The 17,443-nt window shown below is 41.4% G+C and overlaps 3 protein-coding genes across 4 annotated transcripts in view; all 3 read left to right on the forward strand.

The window, feature by feature from the left end:
* Positions 1–3,054, forward strand: part of smpd3 (sphingomyelin phosphodiesterase 3) — a 50,419-nt gene extending 47,365 nt beyond the window's left edge. The window contains exons 9-10 of the mRNA XM_068723840.1: positions 174–342; positions 1,736–3,054. Coding sequence (XP_068579941.1) covers positions 174–342; positions 1,736–1,837 — 271 coding nt within the window. The 3' untranslated portion in view covers positions 1,838–3,054. The remainder of the gene's footprint in view (positions 1–173; positions 343–1,735) is intronic.
* An 8,457-nt stretch (positions 3,055–11,511) lies between these two features.
* On the forward strand, positions 11,512–13,343 carry LOC137881309 (monocyte chemotactic protein 1B-like). Its single transcript, XM_068723201.1, has 3 exons — positions 11,512–11,732; positions 12,483–12,600; positions 12,727–13,343. Exons 1-3 carry the CDS (start codon positions 11,666–11,668, stop codon positions 12,839–12,841), a joined length of 300 nt encoding a protein of 99 aa, XP_068579302.1. The 5' UTR covers positions 11,512–11,665; the 3' UTR covers positions 12,842–13,343.
* A 3,630-nt stretch (positions 13,344–16,973) lies between these two features.
* septin15 (septin 15) overlaps positions 16,974–17,443 on the forward strand; it is a 37,696-nt gene continuing 37,226 nt past the window's right edge. For both annotated transcript variants that reach the window (XM_068724102.1, XM_068724103.1), the window contains exon 1: positions 16,974–17,268. In XM_068724102.1, the coding sequence (XP_068580203.1) occupies positions 17,230–17,268 (39 nt within the window). In that variant the 5' untranslated portion in view covers positions 16,974–17,229. The remainder of the gene's footprint in view (positions 17,269–17,443) is intronic.

Consider the following 17,443-nt stretch of genomic DNA (forward strand, 5'->3'; position numbering starts at 1 on the left):
GTCTCTTAACTCACCGCACATGACGCCCATGATCTTAGATCAAACCAAGGAAATAGTCAGCGTTGATCGAATATATAATATTATAACTTTTTTTCTTCCTGTGTTTGGACTGCAATGCAACCCCAGGCCTGCATCCTCGGTCTGAACATCAGTCTTCTGTGTGTCTCTGTCAGAGTGATGGAGAACGAGGAAGGGAGGAAAGAGTACCTGGTGTTTCCTCCCAGTAAGAGCCAGTGTCCCGCCAGCAGTCAGAAGGGGAGGAAGATCCCGCTGAAGGGCAACGGACGGCGGATTGACTACATGCTGTACAGCGACGAAGGCCTGCAGCAGGACTGGAAACTGGTACGGTGTCGTCGGGGATTACGGATTAACTTGTTCTCTGTGTAAACTGAGAATCCAAAAGAACACACGGCATCTTTGCTAAAACGTTCCCACATAAAACACCTATATGGACGAGTAGCGCTCCTGCGCAATATCAACCTTTCGTCTGCCACATCTACGTCTAAGTAGTGGAGCCCGCCTGTCGCTCGATTTGATTGGCTGCCTGTGTGCCAAGTGTGAGAATAAATGCAGATTGTCAACGCCGTAAAAGCCAGATGTTTAGCGTGTGCTCTTGTCCGGTGGCAAACAGACTTCGTAAACACGCCGCACAAAAAGCAGGCGTGGGGGGGGAGGGGGTTTCTATTTCACACAAGTCCCCCGGTGATACTCGTCCCGTGCAAATAGGGCTTTTAAAAAAACATGAAATCTGCTAATAGAGTGAAATTATTGTGTTTCCCTTGTACACAAGCTCCGTTGCAATTTGTGCCATTTTCTTCCGGGAGGTGATGTGCCGTATTCTGCCCTCATTAAATCATTCCACAATGAAACCAACAGGGCACCTGTCAATGCTCATTTTCCTGAGCCGTGTGAAACATACACTGGAGGCCGGTGATCTCATATCTCACGAGAGAAAGACTGACTGGTTAAAGGGATAGAAAAAAAAAAAGAAAAGAAGAGGATAATGAAAACACGGCAGCACAAACTGGAGAGGAAAGGAATGAGGGCAGCGCTGTCATGGCTGCCCGTCTGTGTGAGGGATTGGGAAACCAAATCCCATCGTTCACATCTCTCTGTCTCTCTCAAACCACAGCTGCCTGATGCCACCTTGTGTCTGAGTGTAGGAACACTGACTGCACAGTGAAGCTCATCCGATATGTAGCTTCCTCATGAACAAACCTCTCAGCTGCTATTTCACTGTGGGTGGTCTGTTTATTGCCTTATGGAGAACAGCAACGGCTAACTAGCTGCTAGCTGGTTAGCATCCTCATATCTCTGCAACCAAACACACATAGACGTTTTCCACGTAACATCAACACTGTAAACTCTTCACTATCTGTTTTATTTAAATGTTTTCAGATCAAATGAAGGCCGGATCCCTTCGATGAATGGTTTCTAACGCACTATAATGTAGTGATTAACAGTTATAAAGACGCTTCAAGTGTTTATTAATGTACTGTATTTGCAAGAAATTATAAAGGCTCCTATGAAGACATATTTTATATTATTACAACAGACATTAATGGATTAGTGGAGACCAAAACCAGAGCAAGAAGAGCAACAATAGCATTGTTTTGGGTGTAATGTTCACTCTCCTGAGTCCCACCTGCGATTAAGACACCTTTAAAGTCCCTCCGAATAAAAGGTGTGATCACGAAGACCTGATGACGGTTCTCTTCTTCTCCTCTTCCTGCAGGAAATCGAGGAGTTCAGCTTTGTCACCCAGTTGGCCGGCCTCACCGACCACCTATCTGTGGCCATGCGATTGGCTGTTTCCACCGGGGAGGAGGAGCCTTAGAATGACCACGAGAGCTTTAAAAAAAAAAGAATACTGCCATGGAGGAGTGACAGACAACCAGAAAGAGAAGAGGAGATGACAAGTTTACAGATCTGCTTGAGAGAGAGAGAGAGAGAGTGAGAGAGAAAATTGTGATTGAAAGGAGAGCGAGATGGACGGATGAAACAGTGGGGGAGCGCTTAGCAGATGGATGGATATATAGAGGAGGGCAGCAGAGGAGTCTCTGGAGGGGAGAGAAGAACAGGCATTCAGTTTAGAAAGCCAGAAAGATATTTATCTTCCTGGGTAAACCACCCACACAAGCAAACACACTAAATACATCACCGAACACACAAACACAACCGATCGACATTTTGACTGTTGAATACCGCCTGGCTTCTCCACCCAAATCCTCTGACACTCCCTGCTGAACTGAATCCACGGGGGGGGGGGGGGGGTTATTTACAGCGATTCGTTTTTATGTAGCCAATTTACACACACTCCTTTTATTTTAGCCCAAATGTAAATATGATTCTTCTTCTTTTTTTATTATTCTACCTTCAGGGACAGTTGTATAAAAGGCAAACTCATCATTTAAGTGACAGAAGTGAGGCGTATGGCTACTGACTGGCTTTTACACTGACCGCCTGTGTCCTTGTGTCGTGCTCCTTCCTGAATGGCTGTTGGTCGTTCACCTTATACTCCCGTGTCAGTCCCAGGAACCTCAACAAGTGTCTTTTTTTCTAAAAAACAAAAAACAAAACTAGTCTTTCTAAAAAGGAGAAAAATAATATGATACGATTTCTAATGTCGCCACACCACTTTTTATAGAAAGTTTAAATGCCTGTTTAATACTATATGGTTTCTAAAAAAAAAAAGAAAAATGTTATTGTATAAAGGGACATGAAATTGGAGAAGAAGTTGTTTGTTTGATGCATTGCGATGCTTATAGCATGTGTTTCAGCCACGACTGGTGGAAATCAGACATTTTGTTGTGTCATAACGGGAGCCAAGGGTTTGCGGATGCATGATGGGAAACGGTATCAGTTTACAACATTAATATAGCGTCTTGATACACTTGCTTGCTTGAGTCTGGCTGCCTGACGAGTCAAGAGGCGCACACTTACTGTATGCTGGTGTGACATTTGTGCATGTGAGACTCCACCCTGCTGGTGGCACTGAACACACATAAAGGTGTGCACAGAAACATACTGAAGACTTGTGTAAAGCAGCCATGCGCATCGTGTGCGGGGGGGGGGGGGGGGGGGGATTTCAGGTGATGTTACACGCCCGCTGGCGGCCATATTGGAGGTCCTCAAATGACAACATGCAGCCATCTTTGAAGGAGTAGATGTTGTCAGCTTGTTGGCTAACAAACCAATGTAGCTACGTGTTTAGCAAGCCATCGCTGTCTTTGTCGTGTGCACTAGCTAACACACAGCCCCGTTTTTGGTTTGAGCTCAGCCAGTTGTCCAACGGATCAGCCTGATGACAGCCATATTGTGAAGCAACTGCAAAACCTCATAATACAGAAACATTTTGACGACCGCACACACCCTGTACAATATGCCAAGTTTGCGCAAACATGTTTTATAATCATCTAATCGGTCCCAAAGAGGCAGGCTGTGTTCGAAATGTCATGCTAACGTACTGCATACTAATGCATACTGCTGGAATGAAAGTAACGTGATACGAAAGTAACGTGATACGAAAGTAACGTGATACGAAAGTAACGTGATACGAAGAAATTAACGTGATCCGAAATTAACGTGATACGAAATTAACGTGATACGAAAGTAACGTGATACAAAATTAACGTGATGCGAAATTAACGTGATACGAAGAAATTAACGTAATCCGAAATTAACGTGATACAAAATTAACGTGATACGAAAGTAACGTGATACGAAAGTAACGTGATACGAAAGTAACGTGATACTAATGTAACGTGATTCGAAAGTAACGTGAAACGAAAGTAACGTGAAACGAAAGTAACATGATACTAATGTAACGTAATACGAAAGTAACGTGAAACGAAAGTAACGTGAAACGAAAGTAATGTGATACAAAAGTAACGTGATACGAAAGTAACGTGATACTAAGGTAGCATGGGACTAAGGTAGCGTGATACTAAGGTAACATGGGACTGAGGTAACGTGATACTAAGGTAACATGGGACTGAGGTAACGTGATACTAAGGTAACATGGGACTGAGGTAACGTGATACTAAGGTAACATGGGACTAAGGTAACATGGGACTAAGGTTACGTGATACTAAGGTAACATGGGACTAAGGTTACGTGATACTAAGGTAACATGGGACTAAGGTTACGTGATACTAAGGTAACATGGGACTAAGGTTACGTGATACAAAGGTAACATGGGACTAAGGTTACGTGATACTAAGGTAACATGGGACTAAGGTTACGTGATACTAAGGTAACATGGGATTAAGGTTACGTGATACTAAGGTAACATGGGACTAAGGTTACGTGATACTAAGGTAACATGGGACTAAGGTTACGTGATACAAAGGTAACATGGGACTAAGGTAACGTGATACTAAGGTAACATGGGACTAAGGTTACGTGATACTAAGGTAACATGGGACTAAGGTTACGTGATACAAAGGTAACATGGGACTAAGGTAACGTGATACTAAGGTAACATGGGACTAAGGTAACGTGATACTAAGGTAACATGGGACTAAGGTTACGTGATACTAAGGTAACATGGGACTAAGGTAACGTGATACTAAGGTAACATGGGACTAAGGTAACGTGATACTAAGGTAACATGGGACTAAGGTTACGTGATACTAAGGTAACATGGGACTAAGGTTACGTGATACTAAAGTAACGTGATACTAAGGTAACATGGGACTAAGGTAACGTAATACTAAGGTAACATGGGACTAAGGTAATGTGGGACGGAAGTAACGATTTTAAAGTAACGTGATATGACAGTAACGTGATATGAAAGTAACGCACCATTCAAGTCTGATATGCCGAACTATGTGAGCATGTGCAGTAGTCCTCACCAGAGCCGTGAAAAATCACGTGGATGTCATACTGTCACTGTGGTTTACCCGGAAAGCTGTTTTGGATCACAAAAAGTAAATTTACTAAAGCAGCCATTTTTCTTTAATGACAAATTGTGTGAATATTGTTTTGTGTGTCGTAGTCATGATTATTTGACAGATTATTTAGTACTTCAAGACATCCTGAAGTTTGCCATGTCAACATTTTTCAGTATTTCAGAGAATAATAATCAAAGTATATACCGTTGTGTTGCTTTTTACCCACTCGTGTTTTACTTTCGTCCCAACAAACGAGTTCACAAGTAACGACTCTTAACATCTTTTCAAAGTAAAATCACACCGAGGCCGTTGCACATTACACAAAATAGCACTTGGTATTGATAGAACACACGTGCGAGTTGTTGATCACAACTAAATTCTCTGTCTGTAACGTAATCTTTTAAAACGCTATCTGATTCTTTCGTACAAGCTCTCCCTTATTCAATGAACAACTAGGTAGAATTTGACCAACAGACTGTTCACACTGAAGTATGCCCAAGCGTTGGCCGGGCCCGCCAGCGTCTCCGTTACCTCGTCAAGAACATCGCAGCAAATTTACAAACAGGCATTGGGAATCTAAATGGTTACTTTCTTACATGAAAACCAGTTCAGACATAATACAGTGACACATGAACGGCTTTTAGGCTGGCTTAACATCTCACATGATTGACGGTCGGTCTCGAGGCACCCAGACGGGGGGGCAGTTGAGTGTGTCCAGTAAGCTCAGGTCTCACGCTCCAAAATTCTTGCGAATGTAATATACATCCAGGCATTTCTCTCACACACAGAATCCACACACTCTACAGTGTGAACGCAGTGGAATAGTAAGAATAGTGTGTTATTATGCGAACACAGCCCACCCACTAATATACAGAGTTCAGTAAAGTTCAGTGAATACAGACATACAGCATAAAGTAGTGTAATACTACCATGCAACACAACTTAGTGTGTGTTCAGACTGAAAGCAAAACAAACTTTAAAGGCTTAAATGGAAACATACCGGGGTTAACCGGGGTTTGAAATGAGTAATTTCTTGCAGCTACGTATGTTGAACGTCTGTCCAGCCAATAAACACTTTTGATTTGCTTTACATTCAGTCTAAACACACCTTCAGAATTCTGTTCCCCCCCACCTGTCTATATATGACATTATTGACTCATTGCTTCTGCTGCTGGTTGGACAACAATATGCTTTACACCAATGCTAATGTAGCATAGCATTCACATTGGCATTCAACTCCCAATCTGTAACAGACCGTGGTGTCAAACAGGAGCTGGAACTTTTGTAAAGAACCATGGTGCTGAGAGAGATGTTACCATTACATCAAACCTCAATCAGCATTCATCTTACGCAAGTAAAGTCCTTTAACAGCAAGACTTAAAGTGGCAGAGAGAATACTTTGATAAAAAATAACTTCATGTCATATTTACTGTGAGGAACTTTTAACTGGGCCCGCTAGATGAAAGAACCAGAACCAGAACTGAGTGGGTGGTTCTGGCAAACCCTGCTGCAGTACAATGAGAGGTTTTCTAAAGGGAGTCTGGTGCTCGGAGACACTACCACTTTCGTCCACAGAGACCGACCAAAATCAACACAAAATGAAAGTTACTAGTAGAAGTTTAGAATCGAAAGTTTGTGACCGGGACCCCATGTTGAAAACCGCCCACCGCAGTTTTATTTCTTCTTTCAAGATGTATACACTGTTGCTTTACGAGATGAATTTGCTTCAGTTGTAATGGTTGCCTCCCTATCACTCAACACTATGTATGCTAATGTGCTAGCATGAATCATGGATCATGTTTGTGTCCCGTCAGTCAACATGGGACAGCTGCAGACTCATGCTGTACATATTTCTATTGGAGATGTGTGTGTGTGTGTGTGTGGAAAATCACGTATGTAGAAATGCCGTGTTCCTCTGAATAAAACATGCATTACAGTTACACTGTAGGTTTCCAGCTACTGTTTGATGTCCATGGTCTGCAGGTGAACAATGTTTACAGCGGCGCTGGAGAAGAGCTTCAACAGAGATGTGTACGCTCGAGCAGCTCATCGTGTTATTTAATTTGTTTTCAATAAAAAAAAAAGTTCTAAATCCGTGTTGGTCTGAACACACTGTGCTGAATGGTAACAGGATGGAGAGTACAGTGTCAGTTTACAGATGTGCGTGTGAATCAGAACCAGAACCGTTTATTTGCCACGGTTTGTTGCACATATGAGGGATTTGACTTGGCGGGTGGTGCATAACAAAGTGTGTGTGTGTGGGTGGGTGGGTGGGGGTGGGTTTGGTGTGTGAACACATTGGTTCTGTTATGTATGTCCTACTGTCGTTTTTACATGCAGTGTGAGTCAACAGGTCACCTGGCTGCTCTGACTCATCTTTATGACTCATAATTATATATATCCTTATTACAAAGATTTGTATCTGTGCTTTTTTTGAGTCCTTAGGAGATCACATGCTGGTGATTGACTGGGTAAATAATCATGTGAACACACTATAGGTCAGGATTCTATAGCGAGAGACAGAAAGGTGCCATAGTTTCCTTGAGAATCTGCTCTTGAAGGCATTTACACACCAGGGGCGCTGAGTGATTAATCAATCAATATAGCTTTGTTATTTATGTTTTTGATCATGAGTCATTAATAATCACTGTAGTGCTCAACAACACGAAAGGCGCCGTCGCAGGAAGACGGCAGACTTTATTACCTCTTTCAACCTCGACGAAGGCCGCACAGAACAGATCCACTCCATTCTTACCTTTCACAATAAAAGCACTATACAAATAACATTCACAGGTGAGTGTTTTGTATCACGGCCACAGCGGGGCCGTTTCTTTGTTAATTCATTTGGACGTCAGTACTTTATTTTTTATTCTTGTTTTTTTCATTCGCACTTTCACAAAGTATGGAAATATTACACAGCTTTAAAAAAGGCATCAGCCGATCACTTTGTACAGAACGGCTTGAGCAACCTGAGCCAAAACGGACAACTTTATTCCTCCTTTCAACCTTGACGAAAGCAACTTTCATACTAAATGCCACTTCAGTGGTTATTTTGAACCCAAACCACGCTCTATTACAAAACATAACCACAGTATTCCACGCTCTGTAACTAAACATAACTACGTATTTCACAATCTTCGTTGCCGAAACCTCACTAAGTTATTTCCTGTGAGGTTTATTTTGAAAGTAAAGAGATGTTATTGGACTTCATCGTTGTATGAGGAAACGTTGCATTACTAATCAATGTAACAGCCAGTAGTGATGTTGATATTTGTGCGCACTGGTTGACCTCGACCACATCGGACCGATCAATCATATTATCAGTATGTACTAATATATGCATGTGTGAATAAGGAAACCTGTGTTTGTCTCACTTGAAGGACAATGCATGAAGTGAAAGTACTCCTTCTGCTTTTCATGAACAGGGAGACATTTTTACCCAAAACATTTACATAGAGCACTTTGTGAAGTGTGGAAAACTCCCTTTACACTGAAACTAAAGTCAGATCAGCATGTATGACAAACACAAGGCGGTCCCACTGAACACATGTCAGAGGGCTTTGTTTGATTTCCTATTCATTCTCAGCTGTGAGGTATTATATATATATATATATTATATTATGATATTATATTCTCTATACCAGTGTGTTCAGCTGAAATGCATTTAGCAGCTGAAGAGAAACGCTGGTAGTTACATTAACACCATCATTTTTTGTGTTACAAGCTTTCTGAAATGGTATATAAATTATCTTATTAAATATCTTCTAATTTGTATCAATTTCCAGAGCACAAATCTGAACATTGGGTAAAGCCAGATTCAAAATTCTTGTTTCATTTTGTCAACATATTGGAGTCAAAAGTTTTTATTGAGGGAATTTTGGGTATCTCTTTGTATTACTTAATAAAAATATAAACAATTTATTTTTTAAATCTCCATATTTCTACTACTAAAATGTTGTAGAAGGGCCTTTTACCTGCATTCTCTCTAGTGTCCACCAGGGGGCGACTCCTCTGGTTGAGTTTATGGTCTCAATCTCTAGTTTCAAGTCTTCTTCAATACAGCATGATGTTCATTTAGTACATTATGCTCCATTTAGAGTCAAACAGACCATAAAGCAGGAGATGCTTTAGGGGCGGGGCTACACGCTGATTGACAGGTCTCTACCAGAGACGTAGACAGCATCTCTACCAACCAAGATGGTGACGACCAAATCGCCAAACTGGAGGCTTCAAAACCGTAGTCCACAGGTCAATGGGTGACGTCACGGTGACTGAGTCCACTTCTTCTATACAATCTTCAGTGACCCAATAACCTGCTGTATATAATCCACCAACTGGCTTTTTTTTTAGCTTTCAACCGCATGGTCTTCATCCATCTCCAGTACTAGCAGAGATGGGCAAAAATACATCAAAATGTATTTTGATACAAAATACAAAATACCCCTCAAATAAATGTATTAAAATAAAATACAAAATACTGGTGCCAGAAAATGTAACAAAATACAATACATGTATTTAAAATATAGGAAATACTTTTTTCTGGATTTTCCGTTTTCTCACAATTTGGTATAGCAGAGCATTCAGGTTTGGGCTATATATATATATATATATATATATATATATATATATATATATATATATACATATATATATATATATATGTATATATATATATATGTATATATATATATATATACATATATATAAAAACACAAAAAGGAAGAACAGTCACAGAATGTCAGTGTAACTAAGCAAAGCTATTAAAAGACAACAACTTGATTGATTATGTATATATACATATATATATATATATATATATATATATATATATATATATATATATATATTTATTAATGGGACTTAACAGCCCATCAACTTTGGCTTTGTATCAACAAGCAAATATTCATCACATATGAATAGCATCACACATTAGGCCTATGTATACTATAAAAGAAAAATATAGAATTAAAACCAGCTGTACACAAAGAGCCTAAATACATGACTGTACTGAGACATGTTGTCCACCTGGCCAACTGTAGAATGTATGACATAATACAACTAAGAATACTTTCATAATATGCCTTTTAAATAAAATAAATTGGATATTTAATGTTTTTTTTGTTTTTTTTAACAAATGGACATCTACTGTTATAGCCTGGCTAACTGTGAACTATATTATCTGCCAGTAATTGATATTATGAGATTGACATTGAGAAGATACAGCATCACTTGTAACACAGTGAGGTTAGATGGTCAGACGTCTCTTGATGAGGTTATCATGAACAGACAAGCTCCCAGTCTCCCTCTTCCTACAGCTAGCTACTCCACTGATAAGCTAACTAGCTTATTTTGCCAGAGTTTGTTGCACACACAAGCAATGTTACTTGGTGGATGGTACATCACATTAAACACAGTGCAACAAGTACAACGTGTACTCTAACGATAGATACTCCCACCGTTTCCCTGCTAAAAGATCATTTACATTTTATATTTAAAACATGTAATTTGTTTCAGTACAAACCCAGTGTGACTGAGGATCTACTTCACAGGTTATTGCCTCAACAGTTTGTTCATGTTGAACATATATGTAATGTAATGTAACATATCACATGTTTTACAAGACAAAAAAGATCTGAGAAAAGCTGTAAAGAAAAGTATAATTTTCTCACACGGAAACCACCGGGTCCAAACCGCCACAATGAGGTCTTCCTCCTTGTAATGATGACATCATTGTTGTGCAGTGATCCGAGTGAAACCCCTTGATCGTCCCCAAAACTGGGAAGTTTAACTTCCATGTCGTGAAAAGATGTGTTGCATGCCACTCAATCACTGTTGATCTCTCCTGATAGAGTTGTTCTGATACAATCTAGCATCCACGGCATTCTGTGAAATACTCACAAATTAGTATCGTTGTGGTTCTGTTGCCTGAACTCAAAGTTTGTGACGGTGTTCATAAAGCTATAACTACATGGTATTACTCTACAAAGTTATTTCAAGCCCAACCATTGGGGTTTTTCCTCAAGCTAACCTCAAGCCACCAAACTCTTGGTGTCCCTGTACACCAAACCACTTGGTCGCACTTTGTGACTATTTCACAAACTGCCCTGAGGCTGTGCTATCCGACAACAGCATCGAAAATGCCTCCAAATCTACGTTAAAGTGGGCAGAAGGAGCGCTAATTAGCATTAGCCGTTGGGCAGCACAGTCCTCGGGAAAGGAAGGAATGGTTTGAGAACCAAAATGTTCTGTATTACAGATATATGGACATGTATGGGTCGAGCAAAAAGGGCTTTGTCATTCTGTGTGCAGGGGGAGACGGCTGGCTTTGTATATGAACGACATGGGTTCTATAGCTGCTGCCAAAGAACGGTTGTAGCTGTGATGAGTAGGTGGCGAACAGAAAGTACAGTAGTCTTGGTCACAAGTAGTGTGTAATTCACAGGGAAACCACGCTCGGAAACAACAAAGGTACTTCTTTATTCAACGCGCTGAGCGCAGGCTACAGAGAATCAGTGAATGTCAGTGCGTTTAGGGAAGTGAAATGGACTTCCCGCCAACACACACGAAACTACCGGTAGTTCCCCACCGATCAGGGCGAGAGATACACATCACAGTGAAGTCCCAGCTAAGGAGCTTTGGGACCCCCCCCCCTCCGGCTGCTCCTGAGCGGTATAAAGGTGGGAGCGAACACAGTTGAAGTTCACACCCAGCAGAAGAGAAGAACCGACTGAGACTCACTCACTCACCTCCTGCTACACAGTGAAGGAAACATGGCCGCTGCTCGTCTCGCTCTGTCCGTGCTGGTGCTGATGCTGGCTGCCGTCACTCTGACCGAAGGTAGGAAGAGGCTCAATACCCCACATTCAATCCTTTGTTTACATGGTGACACTGGTGTATTTGATATAACTTCAGAAGGTGATAATGTGTAGTAGTATTCTGCTAAATAAGATCTGTCAATGCAGCTTTAAAGGTTGTGAAACCCTGATTTGATCCAGTGTACACTAGTGAAAGGACTTTGACATGTTCCAGTCGTACTCTTAAAGAGAAATTCACACCAAAATATCATCCGGATGCTTGTTTGCAGTTTACTTTCCATACACTACACGCTAAAAAAAATGATATTTATTTCTTAACATCCACAAACATGTAGGTGTTTATTTCAACACTTTGTCTATTTGTGTCTTCTCCTAAATTCACCAAAAGTTAGTTATAATAATGCCTCATTTGCATATTTAAACATAACATTTGTAATACAAAAAAAGAATAGTCTTAATGTCAGCAATCAACTGGTGATATTTCATGTAGATATCTATTAGTTAATTGTTTTACCCTATTCACCTAGTGTATTTAATAAGATAATGCAGTATTTACATATTTAACATTTTAATTTGTATGGTCTCAAGGTACCATTAGTTACCTTGTTGTACCATCTTTGACTGTGACTCCCTTTGAATCATGTATACAGTACACCTTTAACAGTAACTGTCAGTGTGACAATGGAACAACCACAAGGGAACACAAAAGCAACAAACGTGTGAGTGTGTGAGTGTGTGTGTAAGTTGTTCATCGGTGTGTGTTTGTTGTCAGGCTTGCGTGGCGCGGGACCCAAGAGATGCTGCTTTCGCTTCAATGAGAACGAGGTGCCCAGCGACAGAGTGGTCGGCTACATCAGGACCAGCCAGCGGTGCTCCAAGCCCGCCGTCCTGTAAGTACCCGTCCTCGGAAACACGTGTCCTCAGAGGCACGCGTCCTCGGAGACGCGCGCCCTCGCCGCCGTTTGTCTCTGCGCGTGGACTCGCTGACACGTGTCCTGCTTTGTCTGTGTGTTCAGGTTGAAGACCGTGGCGGGGCGTCACCTGTGTGCCAAACCCTCAGCCGCTTGGGTGAAGGAGCTCATCGACCACCTGGACGCCAAATCTGTCCTGGGAGAGACTTCGAACCTGTAAATGACAGAGCTTCTGATGGACAACATCTGGCCAGTTTATTGTTTCTTGATGCTGCAAAACTGTCAAAGATGCGTCACCATAAGGTCTGCAGGAGGACATCTGTCCAAAACACAAAATATTGTTATGTTTTGTGACCGTTTTCTACATTTCTGACTTTAAAACAAGTTTAATTTGAGTATATGAAACAATATTTATAGTTTTTGCTTACAGTCTGACCGTCAACACTGTGAAATACTGTTGCCTTGTGATTTGAATTAACTTAACAGAAAGTGCATTTACTGTAAAGAGCACTGTTATCATCAGTAGAGTATAAGCTACGGGTCAACGCCACTATTCCTACAACGGACCTCTGTGAGCTCTTCTTCTCCTGTTTTTGTATTGCTAAAGTAATGGTGGATTCATGTTGTGAATTCAAGTACCTGTACAGATAAGTACAACATGTATTTCTGTATGCTTGTGCTACTGATTTGAGTCTGTTGAATTAAAGTAAGATACTACATCACTGTTGGTCATTTTCTTGAAGCCAGTCACTTCTGGAAGAAGAAATACTAAAAATGACAAGTTTAACTCTTTAGCAACTAGAACGAGTTTGAGCCCACTCAATTGTCCCTCCAGGCATCCTTACAGTCAAGATGGCGTCAGATATATATAAAATAAAGGATTTACTTATCTTCTATCGTGCCTAACTTGAATGGATCATAACATATGGGTTACTCTGCAGACGCTGTTTAAAAAAAAAAGCTAAAATGTGGCCTGCAGCAGATGAGGTGAGGCTTTGGTGGCTTGGTTCATGCAGGAAGTCATACGTAAAATAGGTTTTTCATACATTTTGAATCACTGCAACTACGAGAGGTCCTTGAGCATATACTCATAAACAAGCTCAAATATGAGGCTGATTGGTAGTGTCAGAGATTAGCCCCGGACAGACAGACAGATACACACACACATACACAACCGAACGCATGATCTCCCCACAGACTCAACACCTGGGCGAGATCATGAGACACGCCCTGGATCAATGCAGCACACTCACAGGTTTTGTCCCTAAAGCGTTATTCGGTCCGCTACCGTAACCAGGAGCTAATGGAGGCCAATGCTGGCTGATGTTATCTAACTTTAGATACATATTTCTGTTAGAGCATTCTGTAACTCACACATGTATCCATAGTTCACGAAATGCTAGTCTCTAATGTTCACTTCAAAATAAAAGTTGTATATATAAATGTGAATATATTTAACTATATGATAATGTGTACTGGACTACAGCATCAACTCTATAAATATTTAATAAGTATCTCCTCCTATATTTGTTATTTGCTATAAATTAGAGGTAAACATTTTTGGACTCTGGTGGCAGTTTCTCTCTTGGCCACTAGAGCGCGCCAATGGGCTATCTATATCCGGGGTACAGCTCAAGTGTCTTAATTGTCATTTCCTCGTTCCTCTCTCCTCGCATGAATTCCTCCATGCATCCCTGGTGGGAGGGACTAAGACGCAAGGAAAGGACCCAAGTGAGGGAAACGGGGATGCAATTAAGAGACTTGGGATGTACCCTAGGAGGCTCATTTCTGAAACAGAGCGAAGGATCCACACTAAATGTTTGCGTACTTAAAAACATACTCAGATTTATAGAACCTTGCTAGTGTGCCATTTCCTTTCATATATCCCAAATCACCCTGTAAGCGTGTGCAGCTGGTTCAATGCAAAGCGCCTCATGAATGTCGCTGCATAGAATGAGTTGCTGATCGGTGGGACTTTACGGTGAATCACGGCAACTACCGAGGAAACTCCCAATTCTTCCGTTGACTCGGTCCCAACAGTGCCAGAGTATCTAACGAGTCTCACCCAAGTATTTACGTTCACAGCAGTCAGACCGGTTACTGCCAAAAATGATCGCAACAGTCGGTGGTATTCCAAAAACGAGTTTGAGAGGTGAACACACTTTATTTACTGACTTGTGTTTTCTTGTGCCATCATGATTAGGACTGATGAGGAGGATATGGAGTGACCGTCCAGAGCTGTGGCTTTATCTCCAGACTGATTCACACAGCCCCAATGTGCAGGTGGTGAAGATGAAGGTGCAGGTGGTGAAGATGAAGGTGCAGGTGGTGAAGATGAAGGTGCAGGTGGTGAAGATGAAGGTGCAGGTGGTGAAGATGAAGGTGCAGGTGGTGGTGAAGATGAAGGTGCAGGTGGTGAAGATGAAGGTGCAGGTGGTGGTGAAGATGAAGGTGCAGGTGGTGAAGATGAAGGTGTAGGTGGTGAAGATGAAGGTGCAGGTGGTGGTGAAGATGAAGGTGCAGGTGGTGAAGATGAAGGTGCAGGTGGTGAAGATAAAGGTGCGGGTGGTGAAGATGAAGGTGCAGGTGGTGAAGATGAATGTGCAGGTGGTGAAGATGAAGGTGCAGGTGGTGAAGATGAAGGTGCAGGTGGTGGTGAAGATGAAGGTGCAGGTGGTGGTGAAGATGAAGGTGCAGGTGGTGAAGATGAAGGTGCAGGTGGTGAAGATGAATGTGCAGGTGGTGAAGATGAAGGTGCAGGTGGTGAAGATGAAGGTGCAGGTGGTGAAGATGAAGGTGCAGGTGGTGGTGAAGATGAAGGTGCAGGTGGTGAAGATGAAGGTGCAGGTGGTGGTGAAGATGAAGGTGCAGGTGGTGAAGATGAAGGTGCAGGTGACCGGAGAAGGTGACATCATCACCAAGGTGGCTCTGATACGTCACACAGCTGTTTACAGTGCGCTGTATCAGCCACTTTGGAATAAACATGAATGAATCAGTAAAGTGTTCACTGCAGCGATTTCACTCTGCAAGCACTCATAACACTGCGGGTGTGACGGTGTGTGATAAAGAGAATATATAAATGCAAAGTTACGTGTGATATGAAATTAAATTAAATGTGTGATTTAATTAAATGTTTCACATTTAATTTCTACAGTCTGGCTTCAATTCACCACCTCCCCGTGTCTCCACAATGTTCACGAGTTTCCGTACAGGTGCGTACAGTCTCCCGCCAAATGTGTTTTAATAGATCACAATGCTGGTTCTAAATGTATATTTATTTAAAAATATAATTTTGTCATGGGTAGGTTATGCTTTCAATGATTGCCTACAGTTCATTTCCTATATTTAACGGCTTTTAAAGCAATTACATCACATGGCCTCACTTGGCCAAATGAATGTCAAGCCGCATTTAACGCGTTGTTGGAAAATTGTTCAGTGACGCTATTCACAACAGTCTGTGAAGGCAGCAATTGTTTCGCCTCCAGCACGTGAACGTCTCACGCGCACGTCTCACCCGCACACGATCAAAGAGCCGATCACTATCGCGTTTGACCAATAGGAAGATGGATCCGGGTGAATCAAGCTGGCCAGACACAGTCTGTGGACCGGAAAATAAGCGGGGTTTTCTTTAAAAAATAAGAGCCCAAATCCCGCCCTCCGATTGTCGCGTCTCATTGTTACTCTTTCTGAAATAGGATCCGGGAGTTTGTTTTGTTGTTCACATTTGAAGCAGAACTGATACATATACATATATATATATATATATATATATATATATATATATATATATACATATATATATATACATATATATATATATACATATATATATATACATACATATATATATACATATATATATATATATACATACATATATATATATACATATATATATATATACATACATATATATATATATATATATACATACATATATATATATATATACATACATATATATATATATACATACATATATATATATATATATATACATATATATATATATATATATATATATATATATATATATATATATATATATATAAAACCAATTTAACTTAATGATATGGGCAGAACCCCCAAACAGATGCTCTAGGTTTTGGGAAATACAAAAAAGAAGTTGGTGGAAAAGCTAGCTTGAAAAGGGGGAGGAGGGCTTTGACCCTTGAAATTAAAACAGTTCTTATCTACCCCAAAAACCAGTACACCAGAAGTGTTATTTACTTCTTTATATATGCATTTTTACTTTTTCTTTGTCGACGTATGCATTTGTTTCGCGATACATTTCGTCTTATTCTGAAAATTCCCCACCGGACGTGTTGTCCACCTACACTTGGTTTGCCTCGTGAAGGAACAACTGTCGTTGGAGCGTTATTCTCTTCACTGGTAGCAGTGTCCGTCAGCGGCCATACCTACTAGAAGCTCATTCATTCGACTACGGACGCGCTTTGCTTCTGTTTCTTTTGACGCCACACTACGGGTCTACGGACGCACAGTAGCTCATTACCCTCCGCCGCCCCCCCCCCCCTCCCATCGTCGCTCTTCTGGACGTTAATCCGCGTATGCCTCGGTGACAGGCTGGGTCTGTGACAGCACGGTACAATGATCGAGCGACCAGAGACTGCGGTTCCCAGCATCGCCGTAAGTCTCCTTGTCTTTCAGACGCACCGACGTGCGAGTGTTCTCACCGCTGTTGTTTCCAACGGGCGATAACTTCGGCGTGATGCCGTCGTTTTGAGCATCGTGTAGCCTTGTTCTGGTGGCGCGAGCTGATGTGTGGCGCAACTATAGCATCACTAGCGCGTGTGTTGCAGTA

The sequence above is a fragment of the Cebidichthys violaceus genome, unplaced genomic scaffold (genome assembly GCF_023349555.1).
Source record: "Cebidichthys violaceus isolate CVI_PGR_0920_01 unplaced genomic scaffold, fCebVio1.0.p SCAF_3, whole genome shotgun sequence".
NCBI lineage: Eukaryota > Metazoa > Chordata > Actinopteri > Perciformes > Stichaeidae > Cebidichthys > Cebidichthys violaceus.

Excerpts from the sequence above, each read along its gene's own strand:
- LOC137881309 (XM_068723201.1), top strand. The coding sequence starts at position 11,666 with ATGGCCGCTGCTCGTCTCGCTCTGTCCGTGCTGGTGCTGATGCTGGCT. Across the intron at positions 11,733-12,482 it reads TGCCGTCACTCTGACCGAAG|GCTTGCGTGGCGCGGGACCC; the intron begins GTAGGAAGAGGC and ends GTTTGTTGTCAG. Across the intron at positions 12,601-12,726 it reads TGCTCCAAGCCCGCCGTCCT|GTTGAAGACCGTGGCGGGGC; the intron begins GTAAGTACCCGT and ends CTGTGTGTTCAG.